At 40.8% G+C, this 18,213-nt stretch overlaps 1 protein-coding gene across 5 annotated transcripts in view; it reads right to left on the reverse strand.

Moving 5' to 3' along the window:
* The window catches only part of LOC115179321 (uncharacterized), a 94,707-nt gene that overhangs the window by 53,805 nt on the left and 22,689 nt on the right, over positions 1–18,213 (reverse strand). The window contains exon 1 of one of the 5 annotated variants that reach the window (XM_029740732.1): positions 3,129–3,159. The exons of the other annotated variants lie outside the window; for them this stretch is intronic. Within the exon in view, the coding sequence (XP_029596592.1) occupies positions 3,129–3,144 (16 nt within the window). The 5' untranslated portion in view covers positions 3,145–3,159. Of the gene's footprint in view, positions 1–3,128; positions 3,160–18,213 lie in introns of those variants that run through there. 5 annotated transcript variants of the gene reach the window in all.

Consider the following 18,213-nt stretch of genomic DNA (forward strand, 5'->3'; position numbering starts at 1 on the left):
TTCGTTCTGGTGCCATACTCTTTTTGTCCAGACAGCATCAGATACATGGCCTATACAAGCTGAGACAGAGAGGCGATGTTTCCCTCGCTCTGATGCTTTAGCTGAGATTGATGGGTCTTTCTGTCTCCGTGAGTTTAGGTCAAATAAATGATCAATATTTCAATATTTTATTTCGATGGGTAAGTAGGTACGGTAGGGCGGTCCAGTCCCTCTAAGGCCCATAACGCCGGCGCTGCCATGAACAGGTGAATGCACCAATTTGTAAGTCGCTCTGGATAAGAGCGTCTGCTAAATGACGTAAATGTAAATGTAAACATGCAGACCCTTCTGTAGGCTTGCGCCTTGGTTTGGCGAGGACTCAAAATTCGCTAACTTCCTGAAGTAGGCTCTGTGTAGCTAAACGGAATAAGAACAGTTGTGACCCGTCATTCAGGGTAGGTGGGGGTTTTGAGCCCACCTTTTTAGCAAAATTAAAATGTTATTTTGGCATTAATACGTGTCACATATCAGTTTGCAAACAATGTAAAAACAAATAATAAAATATATATATATAATTGATTTAATAAAGCCGCATACAAATATGGTCTCTTTTTTTGTTTTCTTGAGTAAGGTAGCTCCAAAATGCAGGTGTTTCAGCCTAGCTCAGTGCTTTCTGTGGTGGTGGGGAAAGCCAGTAGAAAATATGGAGAGTTGCACCGTGATTGGCTCAGTGTTCTGTCACTCATGGGGACACTACATCACCGCCAAGTCTAAGGGTAGAGCTAGAAAATGCATGCCCCTTGGGTGCTGCCATAAAGTTACATTAGAAGTGCCCATCAAAGAAGACTCAAGGTCATTGACCACAGATAAAATGACATAAAATATCATTATATGTGCAGTAGTTTTGATTGGACTGATCATGTCAACATCATACTTTCAAAATCTTAGCTATGAGTCATCATTATGAATCAAGTCGACAATCTACTGGCAAATCCTTTTTAATCCTTGTCATATGAAGATAAATAATGAAGAGAAATTATAGATAAAATGTATCGGTGCTCATCGGCCATTGGACATAAACATTACACAACAAGTTGTAAATCACAAATTCAACAATGGGTGGTTTGGAAGGAATCAGTGACAGTGGCTAACTGCAAGCATTGCAAATCAATCACTAGCCTGCTCTTCAGTGGAGTGGATGTGTGGTCCCAAATCTGGGATTAAGGGGCTCTTTTCCAAATTTCAAATGAAAAACATTCAACATTGGCCATGATATCAATGAAGCATGATTTTTGCCAAGCTCAAGCTCGGGATGCTCGGGATGCTGGCCTTCAAGGCAGAGTTGCAAAATAAAAGCCATATCTCAGACTGGCCAATAAAAATAAGAGATTAAGATGGGCAAAAGAACAGAGACACTGGACAGAGGAAGATTGGGAAAAATTGTATTATGGACAGACAAATCTAAGTTTGAGGTGTTCAGATCTTTGATGGTGGTAAATTGGGAGGTTTGTACAAGGTAAAAGGGGTCTTGAAGAAGGAAGGCTATCACTGCATTTTGCAACGCCATGCCATACCCTGTTGACTGCGCTTAACTGGAGCCAATTTCCTCCTACAACAGAACAATGATCCCAAAGCACAGCTCCAAACTATGCAATAACTATTTAGGGAAGAAGCAGTCAGCTGGTATTCTGTCTATATTGGAGTGGCCAGCACAGTCACCGGATCTCAACCCTATTGAGCTGTTGTGGGAGCAGCTTGACTGTATGGTACGTAAGAAGTGCCCATCAAGCCAATCTAACTTGTGGGAGGTGCTTCAGGAAGCATGGGGTGAAATCTCTTCAGATTACCTCAGCAAATTCACAACTAGAATGCCAAAGGTCTGCAAGGCTGTAATTGCTGCAAATGGAGGATTCTTTGACAAAAGCAAAGTCTGAAGGACACAATTATTATTTCAATTAAAAATCATTATTTATAACCTTGTCAACGTCTTGTCTATATTTCCTATTTATTTTGCAACTCATTTCATGTATGTTTTCATGGAAAACAAGGACATTTCTAAGTGACCCCAAACTATTGAATGGTGGTGTATGTATACCGTAGCTAAGAAAGTAATACTAAGTGTATGTTGTGTAGTAAGATGTTAGTAGCCCATGTGCCTCACCCTAATAATTTGGTCTATTTACCCCTCTTAATTTCACCTACTGTTCTGACTTGGTGGTGCACGTGTAGCCTATAACCTGTCTTAGAGAAATGTAATCATCGAATATTGTAAGAGCTTTCATTGTCTTTTTATATGCCCCCTTTATTTATCCTACGGTTCTGACTTGGTGTACAGGGAGAACACTGTAAGAACGGTTTATGTTCTGAATTCTGTCTGCTGTACATTTCAAAAGTGCTAAACAAATAGTTATATTGACTACTCCATCCTAGCTTGCTCATTAAAGTCTTATTCAAATTACGGATTGCCTTTTATCCGCTTGTTGTCGCCTTATGCCATAGTTTATACATCTCAATTGTCATTAGAAACCACATTTTTTTAAACAAGTCAGCCATATCAGCGATGTTTTTTTAAAGGCTGTAAATGAGGCTGAATGAACTGTTTCACTGCCAGACAAGGCTCTGCTGATAGCCAGGTGTAGTAGTGGTAAGATTTTGGGACTGCTGTTGGGACAGCTTTATGTAGGCCGTTTAGTGTTGTGTTGTGTAGTGGCTTTGCTGTCATGCACCCCCCCCCCCCCCCCCCCCCCCCCCCCCCAAATTTACAAAATCGTCACTGAACAAGAAGGTTGTGGTCCTTATTTCTAATCGAAACCCATATAGACGTTGTTTAAAACCATTCTGACTTTCCATGTTGAAAATCTATATCAAGACCGTGTTTAGACTATTGTCCATCCATAATGTCGTTACAAGTTATTTTTTCAGTGATATGAATCCCTCTCGGCGGCTGCGCTTCTAACTTGAAGTTGCAGCGCACATAGTGTTCATAAAGGACATTATCTCGCTTTACCTATTGTTCATGATAATCAAAGATTAGGATGTGATGTTGTAGGCTAGGCTATACAATTAGCACACAATAGCAAACAAGTAGCCTAAAAATTAGTAGGTAGGCCAAAACGCTACGTTCGTCCCTGCCAGTCGGTTCAACTTACCTCCGGAGACTACCATCCACGCCAGACAAAGCCAGAAACACAATCTGATGAGCTTTAGTTTGGACATATCTGCTAGACTGTTTGTTTGTAAAGATAATAAATAACAGTACATTCAAATTAGATGGGCTAAAACACTGTGTGGTTCATCTAACCTACTTCTGATCTTCATTTCCCGAGACTGTGAAAGTGAAAGTAAAATGTGGTTTAGTTCCTCCCTCTTCATGACCTCTTCGTGGAAAATAAATCAACGTTCCATTTGACTTGTAAATAATGTTTAATAGCTGCAATACAACCACACTGTATACCAACACATTGCATTATGTTTATATGCTATTTAAGCAATAATACACGAGAAGCTTCGCCTCTTGGCTATGACCACACCACAGCCATGATAACAATTTCATAACACATGGCCTCGAATGTATTATTGCTTTTATACAACGGGTTACCAGCATTAAAAATCAAGATTATTTACCAAACTATCAATTTTCTGACAAAACACGATGCTACTTTCCTAACACTGGTTGTCAAGTGACATTTCAGGCGTTCTCTGGTCGTTAGTTGTTGTCGTATTGACTGCCATGTAAAGAAAAACTACCCAAGTGCTGGTTGATAGTTCCAGAACCTTGGTTTCTAGGGGCGCTGTCCATGGTACTGAAAACAGTGCTGAAACATTGTAGAAAAGACATTGATACAGCAGATCAGAATAGAAACCATACTGACATTTTGGGGGGGATGGTCACAGCATCGACAGCTATTTATTTGTGATACACATTAAATGTCCATTCATTGTGAAATTAGTGAAGTAGGTGTCTAACGCCGGGGTCTCAAGCGCAGCCGGGCGCCATTTCTCAGGAACAACTGCCTTGTCGTCGCACGCAGCTATTAGGATGTTACTCCATTTCCTCCTATTTTCCGTGGACGGCTTCCAATATCTCCTAAGAGAGCTTTCAGCTCTGTGCCCACTCACACTCATTATCCCTCTGGCCTCCAGACATGCATAGGAGAGCTGCTGGATGGTAGTCGTCCTGGCTACCGGTTCTGTCCCAGACAGTGCACAAAGGCCCCAAAAGCAACACCTGGCACAAAATGCAGTAACTGAAACCCAAAATATTTTAGGGCGGGGAAACAGAAGGTGTGGGGAATAGATGGTGGGTAAACTCTAGCTAGGCTAGTAATTAGTCTAAATTCAGTTGTAGTATTTTCCAGTGGTATAAAGTACTTAAGTAAAACTACTTTAATGTACTACTTAAGTCATTTTGGGGGGTATCTGTACTTTACTATTAATATTTTGACAACTTTTACTTTTACTCCACTACATTCCTAAAGAAAATAAAGTAAAAATTACACCATACATTTTCCCTGACACCCAAAAGTACTTGTTACATTTTGAATGCTTAGCAGACAGGAAAATGGTCCAATTCAAACACATCAAGAGAACATCCCTGGTCATCCCTACTACCTCTGATCTGGCTCAATAAACACACATGCTTCCTTTGTAAATGATGTCTGAGTGTTGAAGTGTGCCCCTGGCCAAACACAAATGCTTCCTTAATATAAGGAATGTGAAATGAAATACTTTTACTTTTGATACTTAAGTATATTTAAAACCAAATACTTTTAGACTTTTACTTAAGTAGTATTTTACTGGGTGACTTTCACTTTTACTTGTGCAATTTTCTACTAATGTATCTTTATTTTTACTCAAGTATGACAATGATGTACTTTTTCCACCACTGGTATTCTGAATAACTTTTTATGTCAACAAAAGAAAATACATTCGTGAGCAAAAGTAATAGAAAAGGGCTAACAATACCAAATGTATTCCTAGGACAATCCATCAAGGGATTTTTCTAGGACAGGACAGCAGTGAAGGAGCGTCGATCATGGATCAGTGCGTCCAAACACTTGGTCTCACTAGACTGAAATCCGGTATACCTACCGGATGTGCCAGCCTCCGAGAGAGAGAGAGAGAGAGAGAGAGAGAGAGAGAGAGAGAGAGAGAGAGAGAGAGAGAGAGAGAGAGAGAGAGAGAGAGAGAGAGAGAGAGAGAGAGAGAGAGAGAGATGAATAATGACATTTATTATATTCATATACTGTATAGCAGCCTAGCTATTTGAACAAAATGTTTTCCTTGCACAGACGAGGCAGCATTGATGAAAGTGTGGTGAGTCCCATTGGGTCCATGGTATACCAGACGTTGTCATCATTGGAGAGCTTTTGTCTGGGGTGTAGATAAAAGGCTGGGGCATGTTCTGGTAATTTAAAGAGGTCTTTTTCTAGCGATGTCACCGGGCAGAGCTCGTTCCCTAGGTTTTCATAAACAGCCGCGACGAGTATCTCCGTCTCTTTCCATTGGATTTTTTGATCCATTTTTGTCCTCATTTATTACGAATGAGTCTGCCTTCAGTTTGCGATTTCCTTCGTTGCCTCTTTGGCCAAAGTGCAAATGCAAATCAAACGACACCTTATTCAGTAATCCTCTAGGGTGGCGGGGCTCAAGGCTTCGGACTCGCAGAGGATTTTTAGGTCCTCCTGTGAGTCTGTTATAGCTGGGTGGTGGTTGGTTCTGTCCCTGACCTCCCTTCTCAGCTGTTTTATGATACCAGCAAAGACATTGTTTGCATTTAGGAACTCAGTATCTCTCATCAGGTACCAAGACCGGCTCAGTGGAGGCTAATTTAAGTGGTGATGTAGGCCTGCTCAAAGTCCAGCAAAGCAGTTGATTCCATATCGGTCTCCTTTAGCAGTCCTTGCGGTGGCGTAGAAACACAGGAGAATATTACCCATCTCCTGTTTTGAAACACTTGCCAGATCGATGTTTATCCACTTTTCTGACAGACATTCCAGAAAGCACTTCACTGCCCAATTGGTTTGTCTTGATGTAGCTTTTTAATTTCTCTCTTTTTCTTTGTCGTCTATAGCAGCGCTACTGATTTCTGCATGTCTAACGTTAACGCCAGGCTCAGGTTGCTGGTCCACTTGCTCTTCTTCTTGTTTCATTTCTTTCATATCCTCCTCCTCTTCTTGCTGACATCATTCTTCAAACGTTAGTGGATAAAACAAATCAAAAGTAACATTAAAATAAATCATCCATGATGACTTACAGGTGCTAAGACTTGTAGTTTTAAAAGTAGTAGTGGTAGTGTGTTGCTAGGTAACGACGTAAACGATGCCACTTTATATGAACGTGGCCATGTGCATGTTGTCTCATATATCATGGGCAGGAGAGGCTCTAACAACCACCCGTTGTTTTAAATAACTTTAATAACATGTTTTTCTATATTCCTTGCTGTAGTCGTGCCAATAGCTGGTCTTTGGCACCTCCCTGTGTGTATAATTGGCTACAATGCACAGGATTACATGTACAATTTAGAATTGATAGGATCACTGTACTATAATGCAACAAAGGTTGGCAATACTGTAATATTCTAAGGTAACTTAATAACTATAGTTCATTTAATGTTCCTCCTGTCCACTGAGTCTGAGGGCTTTTGATTCACCAGCTTATAGCCATTGACCTATAGTTCTACTGTATGAGACACGCACACAAAAACATTCACACAATGAAATATTGTCCTCAAAATATCATACATTTTTGTTGCATGGATCAACATTTCATTATAATTCACATTATTCAAAGTTTATAACAATTATAGTCTCTTCCTCACTCTCTCTGGTTATCACAGCCTTGCTGGTGTGGGTAATCTGGTTAAACTTAACAATAATGCCCGAGGGGGTGTCATATATGGCCAATATACACTACCGTTCAAAAGTTTGGGGTCACTTAGAAATGTCCTTGTTTTTGAAAGAAAAGCTATTTTTTTGTCCATTAAAATAACATCAAATTTATCAGAAATATGTGTTCCAATGGCACGTTGTGTTAGCTAATCCAAGTTTATCATTTTAAAAGGCTAATTGATCATTAGAAAACCCTTTTGCCATTATGTTAGCACAGCTGAAAACTGTTGTTCTGATTAAATTAGCAATAAAACTGGCCTTCTTTAGACAAGTTGAGTATCAGCATTTGTGGGTTCGATAACAGGCTCAAATGGCCAGAAACAAAGAACTTTCTTCTGAAACTCATCAGTCTATTCTTGTTCTGAGAAATGAAGGCTATTCCATGCGAGAAATTGCCAACAAACTGAAGATCTCGTACAACGCTATGTACTACTCCCTTCACAGAACAGCGCAAACTGGCTCTAACCAGAATAGAAAGAGGAGTGGGAGGCCCCGGTGCACAACTGAGCAAGGGGACAAGTACATTAGAGTGTCTAGTTTGAGAAACAGACACCTCACAAGTCCTCAACTGGCAGCTTCATTAAATCGTACCAGCAAAACACCAGTCTCAATGTCAACAGTGAAGCGGCGACTGGCCAACAGTGAAGGGGATGCTGGCCTTCTAGGCAGAGTTCCTCTGTTCAGTGTCTGTGTTCTTTTTCCCATCTTAATCGTTTCTTTTTCTTGGCCAGTCTGAGATATGGCTTTTCTTTGCAACTCTGCCTTGAAGGCCAGCATCCGAGTGACCCCAAACTTTTGAATGTTGGTGTGCCTTGACTAAGGGCTGTTCTTTGCACAACACAACACAAAGTGCCTGGATACAGTCCTTAGCCGTGGTATATTGACAATATACCAAAAACCCCAGAGGTGACTTATTGCTATTATAAACTGGTTACCAACATAATTAGAGCAGTAAAAATACAAGTTTTGTCTTACCCGTGGTCTATGATCTGATATACCACAGCTTTCAGCCAATCAGCATGCAGTTCTTTGTCCTGCTCTGGATATCATTCAACATATCATACCTAGAGAACCAGGGATGTTGGAGCATATGGAGCACACTTTCCCTTTCTTACTTTCAAAATCTGAATATGTTGTTGACCTGGAATAATTATTTGATCCTGAGATAGCTAGAGATACAATTGTTGATATGTAAAATATATTTCCATCAAACTTCAAGGAGGAGACTCAAATAATGAAAAATGTATGGTAATATTCACAGTAAAGATATTGGCTTACGTTTGGAACACTTCCAGCAGATGGGACAGGCCACTACACATGGAAGAATAAACAATAGAACAGAAGTCAAGACACCAATCACAACACCAGCTATTAGGGGGACAATGGAAACATGCAAATACAGAAACAGTTTTTACGTTTCAAGGTAAAATATTTCTTACATACATAAATACAGTCATGACGTCCCCATATGGAATTTGTGCAAACAGTTCAATGTCCGCATCGGGTCAGCAAAACAAGAACAATACAGTATACAAAGCACATACATATGACGATTAATATAAAACAGAGGGATGTACAATTGCACAAAATGATATTTGCATGCAGATTAAAATCACTGTGTTGTAGTACAAAATAATTATGTCAATATAATACTACAAAAGATTTAGTGATACAAATTGTAATGGAAAAATAATATTTTACATGTTGATTGCCATAGTTGGATGTTGACTATGTGGAAGTATGAAAGGCACTCAGAGCAAATAAAAATAACTAAAACCTTCATTTCCCCTCTACTGTCTGATTAGCCTAGGCATCCGATTGTGCATGGGTGCTAGATCTTCACTATCTTGTCCCGTATACTGGCTCGTTGTAACGCCCTGGCCAGAGAGAGGGGTTTTTGTTCTTTATTTTGGTTAGGCCAGGGTGTTACATTGGGTGGGCGTTCTATGTTCCTTTTTCTATGTTTTTGTATTTCTTTGTTTTGGGCCGTGTGTGTGGCTCCCAATCAGGCACAGCTGAAGCTCGTTGTTGCTGATTGGGAGTCACACATAAGGAGCATGTTTTTCCTTCGGGTTTTGTGGGTAATTGTTTCTGTTTAGTGTTTGCACCTGACAGGACAGTTTGGCTGTCGGTTTCTTGTTTTTGTCTAACGTGTTCTTTCTTTAATAAATTCCTGAAGATGAACACATCCTCCGCGACAGCCCTTACACTCGTACATAAAGCATCCTTCATTCAGGCTGCTAAGGCATAATTTTCCTCCTTAACTAGATTCAATGAAAAAACTGGGAAAATGTGAACTTGCTTTATTTTATTTTGCATTGTATTTTTTTATTAAACTTTTATTGAGATTCTGGATGGCCAGATTGCTAGGAAGAATGACAAGAAACTGCCATGTGGGGAATCATAAGTGGCTCGTTTCGCTCGTTCTTGATACCATGTCTTGTTTTTGAGGTGTTCTGAGTCAGGTTATGTCTATGCTAATATTACTAAAATTTGCTAGATAGCTAACCAACAACTATAAAGATGTGTTGGAGAGACAAGTATTCATTGTGAAAATATATGTATGTTTATAGCTTACATGTATGGAGACAGATATCTGCCAAAAGGCTGAACTTATAAATCGTTAGGATCGTAAGAAAATCAATTTGTAAATTGTTAGGATCATAAACTTGAAAAATAATCGTTAAACTCTGTAAACATACAAACCCTGTTACGACTATGAATGAATTGTTACTTTACTTCTCCCTTTACTCGGTTACAGATCTTTTTCATATTTACAAACTTTTAAAAGGAATGTGGCATCTGCAAAGGACATGAACCGAAAGTAGCTAGCTGAAGTTAGCTAGTCAATCAAGCACCTCTAGCCCAGACGTTAGAGTTGCTTTGTGGCTTCCGGTTTCATTTCTGGCATTCGATAAGACGTTATACCAGTAGATGGCATAGTATAAGCTTGGGCCTTCAGCAAATGACTTGTGTGAGAATGATACTAATAAGACACAGAAGTGCCTTGTCTAGAATAAACGCCCGAGCTGCAAAATAGAAACTAAATATGATTTAGGCTATTTCCACTATCTAAATATGCCATGCAGTTGTGTGTTATTTAATGACCATATCATTTAATAATTTATTGATATATCTGCGTGGGGCTACTGTGGTGATCATGTACCCAAATGAATCACCGTTTTTCAAGTATTTGGGAGCACAGACTGTAGGCCTACAATTAGGCATTTGACTGTTTTAATAGCAAAATTTAGCATTGCGCAACCCCTTCACGCAGAGGCTATCTCCATATCAGTAAATGATACAAACCAAAATATTGATTAAGTCTTTGTTATAATCTGTCCTGAGCGAAATAGCCAAGGTTTCCCAAATGGTCAAGACTATCTGAAGCTTATAGTTTTTTTAAATATATTTTTTAAATTGAATATCCAAAACATACAATATACTTGCAGTGAAGACGCTCAACAACTGCACCACACCAGTCAACCAACAGACTCCCATTCAAAGCGACACACAGAAGCATCCAGGATCAACGCCCTGCTCAAGGGCACAGCGACAGACCTCTACTTCACGGGTAAGTAAATCGTCCGTGTCTGTAGATTAATCTGTTTTTCTTTTTTTGTCGGGTTAGAGTTCTTTTGTGAGGTAGTCGGATCTTTCCATGATGGACTATGTTGTTCCTCCATAGCGTAAAGCTGTTGGTACTCATCGATTTCCCTCAGGATCTCCTTAGTATCCAAGTTGGCTATTTACTGCAACCAGTTGTTTTTCAAAAGTTTTTAACAGTGCGTCTTTCCCAAGACAATGACCGGTGTCTGTAGTACAGCCACCTAGCACTGTTGTTTGGTTAGCGGTGTTTTCTAGCTGTTAAAAGCTAACCGTGTCACGGAATCCACGCAAAAACAAGTTTGGTATTCGTATTTAATTAATCGCGGTTTTGTTTTTATCAAAAATAACAAACCTGGTGTTTTTCCAGCATAGTGTTCAGCTGCGCACTCTAACCTATTATTTTTGCTAGATATGTTTTCCCTATTAGCCACTGCATGTGCTTCTTCAACTATTTTGATTAAAATGTATTTATAGGCCTGTGAGCTAGGGTCTCTTTTTAAGGGGAGGACTATAATAAAAACAGTTGTAAAACACAAAGTGTTCTAAGACCAGTAGCCAAATTGTGTACCAGTACCCAAAATGATAGCCTAAATTGCAATGTCTAGAAGTTGAAGGCCTATTTATTTTATTAAACCTTGAATTATTGAAGTGACAGGCTAAAGAACTTTGGAGAATTTAGATCTTTTTGAATGCACACATGGATTTCAATAAGCAAATGAATAAGACTGTTCTATTCTCTTTGATTTAGTTCCTATTGCAGCTATTCAAATATTGGAATGATGAGTTGCATGCATCATGCATGCTCTGCACTTTATTTGGCTAGTAGGCAAATAGGCCTACATTAGGGTATAATGACTCTATGGCTGCATGCCTCCAGAAGGGCATCTTCTGAGGCTGAGAGGTGCTTTTCCGAAGGCGAGTGGTGCTGCATGGAGATCACAAGCTCTTCAACTGGGCAGCAGTGTCACGATGGAGGGAATAGCCTACCTAAGACCACTGCAATATAGTTATTGTAAAGTGTGGTAATAAGCTTAGCCTACATGTAACCTCTGTCAAAATATTATTTAAAAATATATTTTGAGTGGCAAACACTCCAGAGGTCATACATAATTAATAGATTCACCAAACATCTATTATTATTCTGTTTCATTATTCCTGGTATACACTACTGGTTATGATTGCAGACAGAGCCCAGAGAATGGGATGGTGCAAATCGTCGCCCACATTCCCAATCTTTTCTTCCGGATTTTTGTCCATTTTACGAATCTCCTTTAGAACTGGGTCATCAGACTGTTCCTCTCCACCATTTTCCTTGCTAGCAGCTGCAGGTCAAACGTGTCTGCTTTTCATGTAACCATGTAACCGATATCTTGGACAATTAGTTAACGAAATGTGTAACTAGGTGTTGAATAATTAGTTAAACTATAGTTGGAGCTATACAGCCTCTTTAGTTAGCTGCTGCTCCTCGCCACATCGTCGCCGGAAATCCACAGGCCAAATGCTTTGTTAATAAATGTGGTTGGTGTCTTCCTCAGACTTACCATCCTGAAAACACTGGATTCTTTACTGGTGGTCCTTCTACTTCATCAACGGGGTGGCTTCTGGCAAGAAAACACAACAGCCCTGATAAGCTACAACAATCAAACAGCCGAGGGATTTCCTAGTTTTTCCTATTCTGGCTACAAACTAGTTCTAAATTATATAATTTCTAGTAATGTCATAGGCGTCGTAAGGATTGGACCAAAACGCAGCAGGTAAAGTGCTCATCTTCTTTCTTTATTAAAGAAAACACTTAAACAAAATAAACTGACGACGAAAACAGTCCAGTAAGGTGCATAGACTATACTGGAAACCACCACCCACAAATCACAAGTGAAAACAAACCCCACTAAATATGGCCTCCAATTAGAGACAACGACAACCAGCTGTCTCTAATTGGAGGCCATTGCCAAAAACCCAACATAGAAATAGAAAACTAGATAAACACATAGAAATAGATAACAGAACATAAACCAAAAACACCGAAACACACAAAACAAACACCCCCTGCCATGCCTTGACCAAACTACAATAACAAATAACCCCTTTTACTGGTCAGGACGTGACAAGTAACCCTCTAGATCACGTGACAAACTCATTCCACAGAGTGACGAGTGTCTGTAGGTTCTCACTCCTCCCTTGTACATGATTGATGAATTAAGGTCACTAATTAGTAAAGAACTCCCCTCACTTGGTTGTCTATGTCTTCATTGAAAGGAAAAAACAAGAACCTGCAGACACTAAGCCCTCAATGGAATGAGTTTGACACCCCTGTTCTACAGATGATCCCTCTATACTTGTAATACAACACAGCATAATGCATTTAGCATTTATATGAATCATCTGGGACAAATATGGTTTGAGTGTACTGTATCTGCCAGAGCACTCTAAGTGGGTAAACTATCCGCTTAAGTTTCAAACACACCTCCATTCAAATAACTTTATAGATCTTCATTGTAAAGGGTTTAAACACTGTTTCCCATGCTTGTTCAATGAACCATAAACAATTAAGGAACATGCACCTGTGGAACGGTCGTTAAGACGCTAACAGCTTACAGACAGTAGGCAATTAAGGTCACAATTATGAAAACTTAGGACACTAAAGAGGCCTTTCTGCTGACTCTGAAAAACACCAAAAGAAAGATGCCCAGGGTCCCCTGCTCATCTGCGTGAACGTGCCTTAGGCATGCTGCAAGGAGGCATGAGGACTACAGATGTGGCCAGGGCAATAAATTGCAATGTTCGTAATGTGAGAAGCCTAAGACGGCGCTACAGGGAGACAGGATTCCCCAGGCGTCATAGTTTCTGTTTCAGTTGCCTGTATGTGCGGGGTTCGTGTTTTTTGTTTTGTTCATTTGTTAGTTAAATTATGCACTGATTGTCCTCGCAGTGGCAGACCACGTGTAACAACACCTGCACAGGATCGGTACATCCAAACATCACACCTGCGGGACAGGTACAGGATGGCAACAACAACTGCCCAAGTTACACCAGGAACGCACAATCCCTCCATCAGTGCTCAGACTGTCCGTAATAGGCTGAGAGAGGTTGGACTGAGGGCTTGTAGGCCTGTTGTAAGGCAGGTCCTCACCAGACATCACCGGCAACAACGTTGCCTATGGGCACAAACCCACCGTCGCTGGACCAGACAGGACTGGCAAAAAGTGCTCTTCACTGACGAGTCACCGTTTGTCTCACCAGGGGTGATGGTTGGATTCGCGTTTAGTGTCGAAGGAATGAGCATTACACTGAGGCCTGTACTCTGGAGCAGGATCGATTTGGAGGTGGAGGGTCCGTCATGGTCTGGGGCTGTGTGTCACACCATCATCGAACTGCGGTTGTTGTCATTGCAGACAATCTCAACACTGTGTGTTACAGGGAAGACATCCTCCTCCCTCATGTGGTACCCTTCCTGCAGGCTCATTCTTACATGACCCTCCAGCATGACACTGCCACCAGCCATACTGCTCGTTCTGTGCGTGATTTCCTGCATGACTGGAATGTCAGTGTTCTGCCATGGCCAGCGAAGAGCCCGAATCTCAATCCTGTTGAGCACGGCTGGGATCTGTTGGATCGGAGGGTGAGGGCTAGGCCCATTCCTCACAGGAATGTCCGGGAACTTGCAGGTGCCTTGGTGGAAGAGTGGGGTAACATCTTACAGCAAGAACTGGAAATATGGTGCAGTCCATGAGGAGGAGATGCACTGCAGTACTTAATGCAGCTGGTAGCCACACCAAATACTACTGTTACTTTTAACCCCTCCCCCCCCTTTGTTCAGGGACACATTATTCCATCTCTGTTAGTCACATGTCTTGTTCAGTTTATGTCTCAGTTGATGAATCTTGTTATGGTCATACAAATATTTACACATGTTAAGTTTGCTGAAAATAAACGCAGTTGACAGTGAGAGGACATTTTTTTTTTCTGAGTTTATATATATATATAAAAATACCGTTTTTGCTGTGGTGGCAAAAATTCAGCAGCGGTGAGTCAAGGAATCAAATCATCAAGACAAATATGGTTGGAGTTCACTAAACAGCCAGAGCACTCGGTTACCGGGTAAACTATCTGCTTAAGTCTCATACACACTGTCACGTCCTGACCAGTAAAGGGGGTTATTTGTTATTGTAGTTTGGTCAGGGCGTGGCAGGGGGGTGTTTGTTTTATGTGTTTCGGGGTTTTTGGTTAATGTTCTATGTTAGAAATATACTATGTTCTTTCTAGGTCTTCTATTTCTATGTTTAGTTTATTGGTTGACCTTCAATTGGAGGCAGCTGTTCCTCGTTGCCTCTAATTGAAGGTGCTATTTAGTAGGGGTGTTTTTTCCATGGGTTTTGTGGGTAGTTGTTCCATGTATAGTCAGAGCACCTTACAGAACTGTTTTTCGTCATTCTTTTGTTCAGTGTTCATTTCTTTAATAAATTCAACAAGATGTTTCACGTTCCCGCTGCAGTTTGGTCCCATCATTACGACGAATATGACAGAACGGATCCCCGCCTGGCTGGGAGCGTCAGCGGAATGGATACATCATTTTGAACAGATAGAATTAAGGGTGATGCTGATTTCTTTCAACAAATAAACTTGAAAGTGCACAGAATTAATACTTGGATAGTACAAATTGAACATTGATAATGTTGAGGGGCAGTTTAGGCAAAAATGTTGAGGGGGTAAGTAAAAAATGTCAGGCAGATAGTTCAATACTTTTTCTTGAAAGAAATGTTACCCTTAAAAAAATCCTAGGTTGTGGGGTAGGGTGAGAAGAGAATTGTCTCTTATTTTACATAGGAAGGAAGTGGGCAGTTAGGTGAAAAGGGTGTTCAATGTCTTAAAAAAAATCTGTGAGGGATGTGGAGTAGGTTTGGAAAAGAGAAAAAGGTCTCTTATGAACCCTAGGGATATGGAGAATAGGTGTTATATGCAGTGACATGGTATAACCTAGTGAGAAGTAGATGAACGTGTAATAAAAATTAAAAATAACAACAAAAATATATATATATATGTATAGGTATTATTTTTTTCCCCTTTCTCTTATTGAAAGAAGAAAATATTCCTACAGGTTAAAAAAATATTGATTAAGTGTGTTTGGGGATAGTACTGTGTAAATGTGATATCAGAGCTGTGTGAGTGTGGACATAAGTGTTAATCTGAAATGTGCATAATAAACTGATTGAAATTTGGATAATAAGTTTCAATATATAACATTATCTTGGGGTTCTGTCCTCCGCGGCCCATCATAGTCTGGGACTACTAGTAATATCACAGGATGTTATTTTACATGTATGGGAATTAGCGGCAAGTCTATCGTTTCTGAGAGGCTAAATAGGGTGTTGAGGACTCGTGTGGCGCTGTATTTCCATGACCCGCCGGGCAGCGTCCGGCAAACCAAAAGTATTTGGGTTCTGGGGAAGTATGGTTGCAAAGCTGAAACTTTGTAGCAGCTGAGAGTCGTTGAAAACACACATGGATTGGTTGATGTGAGTAGCTAAGATTTATAACGTTATATATGGATTCTGTGAAGATAACGTTTTGCATTGTATGACTGTCTAAAAAGGTCTGGGAAATATTCTCAGAAAAAGATTGGCATATATCCACTTTTGTTAAAGGTATCGGACTTGACTTACCTCTAAACAATAAAACTATAAACGCTTATGGGATTTTCTCCATCCTGGTAACACATTAAAAAAACTGCTCATAATCAATTAAATCACATTTTATTTGTCACATGGGCCAAATACAACAGGTAGCTACAGTGAAATGCTTACTTACGAGCCCCTAACTAACAGTGCAGTTTCAAAAAAATATGAATATGAGATTAAAGAGCAGCAGTAAAATAACAATAGCGAGACTATATACAGGGGGGTACCAATACAGAGTCAATGTGCAGGGTCACCGGTTAGTTGAGGTAATATGTACATGTAGGTCTGAGTTATTAAAGTGACTATGCATAGATGACAACTGAGAGTAGCAGTGTTGTAAAGAGGGGGTGGGGGGCACTGGAAATAGTCTGGGTGTGCCATTTGACTAGGTGTTCAGGAGTCTTATGGCTTGGGGGTAGAAGCTGTTTAGAAGCCTCTTGGACCCAGGTCCTGTGTGGCTCAGTTGGTAGAGCATGGTGTTTTCAACGCCAGGGTTGTGGGTTTGATTCCCACGGGGGACCAGTACGGGAAAAAAATATATATATATGACATGTATTCACTACTGTAAGTTGCTCTGGATAAGAGCGTCTACTAAAATGTAAGATGTAAATGTAGACTTGGCTCTCTGGTAATGCTTGCTGTGCAGTAGCAGAGAGAACAGTCAATGACTAGGGTGGCTGGAGTCTCTGACCATTTTTATGGCCTTCCTCTGACACCGCCTGGTATAGAGATCCTGGATGGCAGGAAGCTTTGCCCCAGTGATGTACTGGGCCGTTCGCACTACCCTCTGTAGTGCCTTGCGGTCGGAGGCCGAGCAGTTGCCATGCCAAGCAGTGAAGCAACCAGTCAGGATGCTCTCGATGGTGCAGCTGAAAAACCTTTTGAGGACCTGGGGACCCATGCCAAATATTTTCAGTCTCCTGAGGGGGAATAGGTTTTGTCTGCCCTCTTCACGACTGTCTTGGTGTGCTGGGACCATAAGGCCTGAAAATTTGTATTTTTATTTTTCACTCTCTTTTTCGCAGCAAGAGAGGAGTTGCCATATTTATCGAATAAACCCTTTTTCTATAAAGTTAGAGCGAATTAAGCTGGAATATCGACGAGACTTGGAACGACGTAAAAAGCCAAATTAGGTTATCCATCTAAATAATAATCATTGCAGAGCAAATGTGATGTAATAAAGGAATTACAATAAATCGCAAGAGAAAAGATAATCCGCTTTTATTAAACTCGCCAGATCTATTTCCAAATCAATGGATGTCGATTTACTCGTTTGACTGCTATGGAATTTATTGCTTCCTTCACACGGTAATTTTGGGGAAAAGGGGCTGAACGGAACCAAAGCAAAGAAAGTAAAAGTCAAAGCCCCCTCTCCTACCTTACCTGCCTACCCACTACTTACCTAACTTAGCACCACCTGGTGCGCTAACCAAAATACAGGGGGTGGTCCGTCCAGGTCTTACCTAGCGTAGACAGTAAATACTACAGGTTGTGTATGCCCGCAGGCATATATGAATATATGCTTGTCAACAAAAGCCAGTGTTTGTTTTGTTTTTGTAGCCTAATCTGACGGATTGGTACCTACATCTAATGCATTCTAAAAACAGCTGATCGGCAATTGCGATAGAACTGTGAACATGCTCACAATTGATAACTTCCAATTTCATGATTGTTTTCAGTATGTGAATGGTAATGTTATTAGTGGTTTGAATACACTAATAATTCAATGTTTTACTCTCCCTTTGAAATGTTTCCTGAGGTCAGGTGCCTTGGGAGAAGAGTTAGTGAAATTCCTGCACCTCCATTTCCTTCTCCTTTATCAGCTGTGTTCAAGTCGGCCCCTGGTCGATCGCTGCCATCCGCCGGAATCGTCGCCGCCTCCGGAATCGTCGCCGCCGCCGCTGTCTTGTCTGCTGCCATCGGCGTCGTTGTCGTCTTGTCCGCCGCCGTCTTGGCCGCCGCCCCAAGCATCGCCTTGTCTGCCCGCAGCGTTGTCTTGTCCGCCCCCGTCGTCGCCGTCTTGTCCGCCGTCTTCTTCTTGTCCGCCGTCTTCTTCTTCT

Source organism: Salmo trutta, chromosome 39, assembly GCF_901001165.1.
Source record: "Salmo trutta chromosome 39, fSalTru1.1, whole genome shotgun sequence".
NCBI classification, from domain to species: domain Eukaryota; kingdom Metazoa; phylum Chordata; class Actinopteri; order Salmoniformes; family Salmonidae; genus Salmo; species Salmo trutta.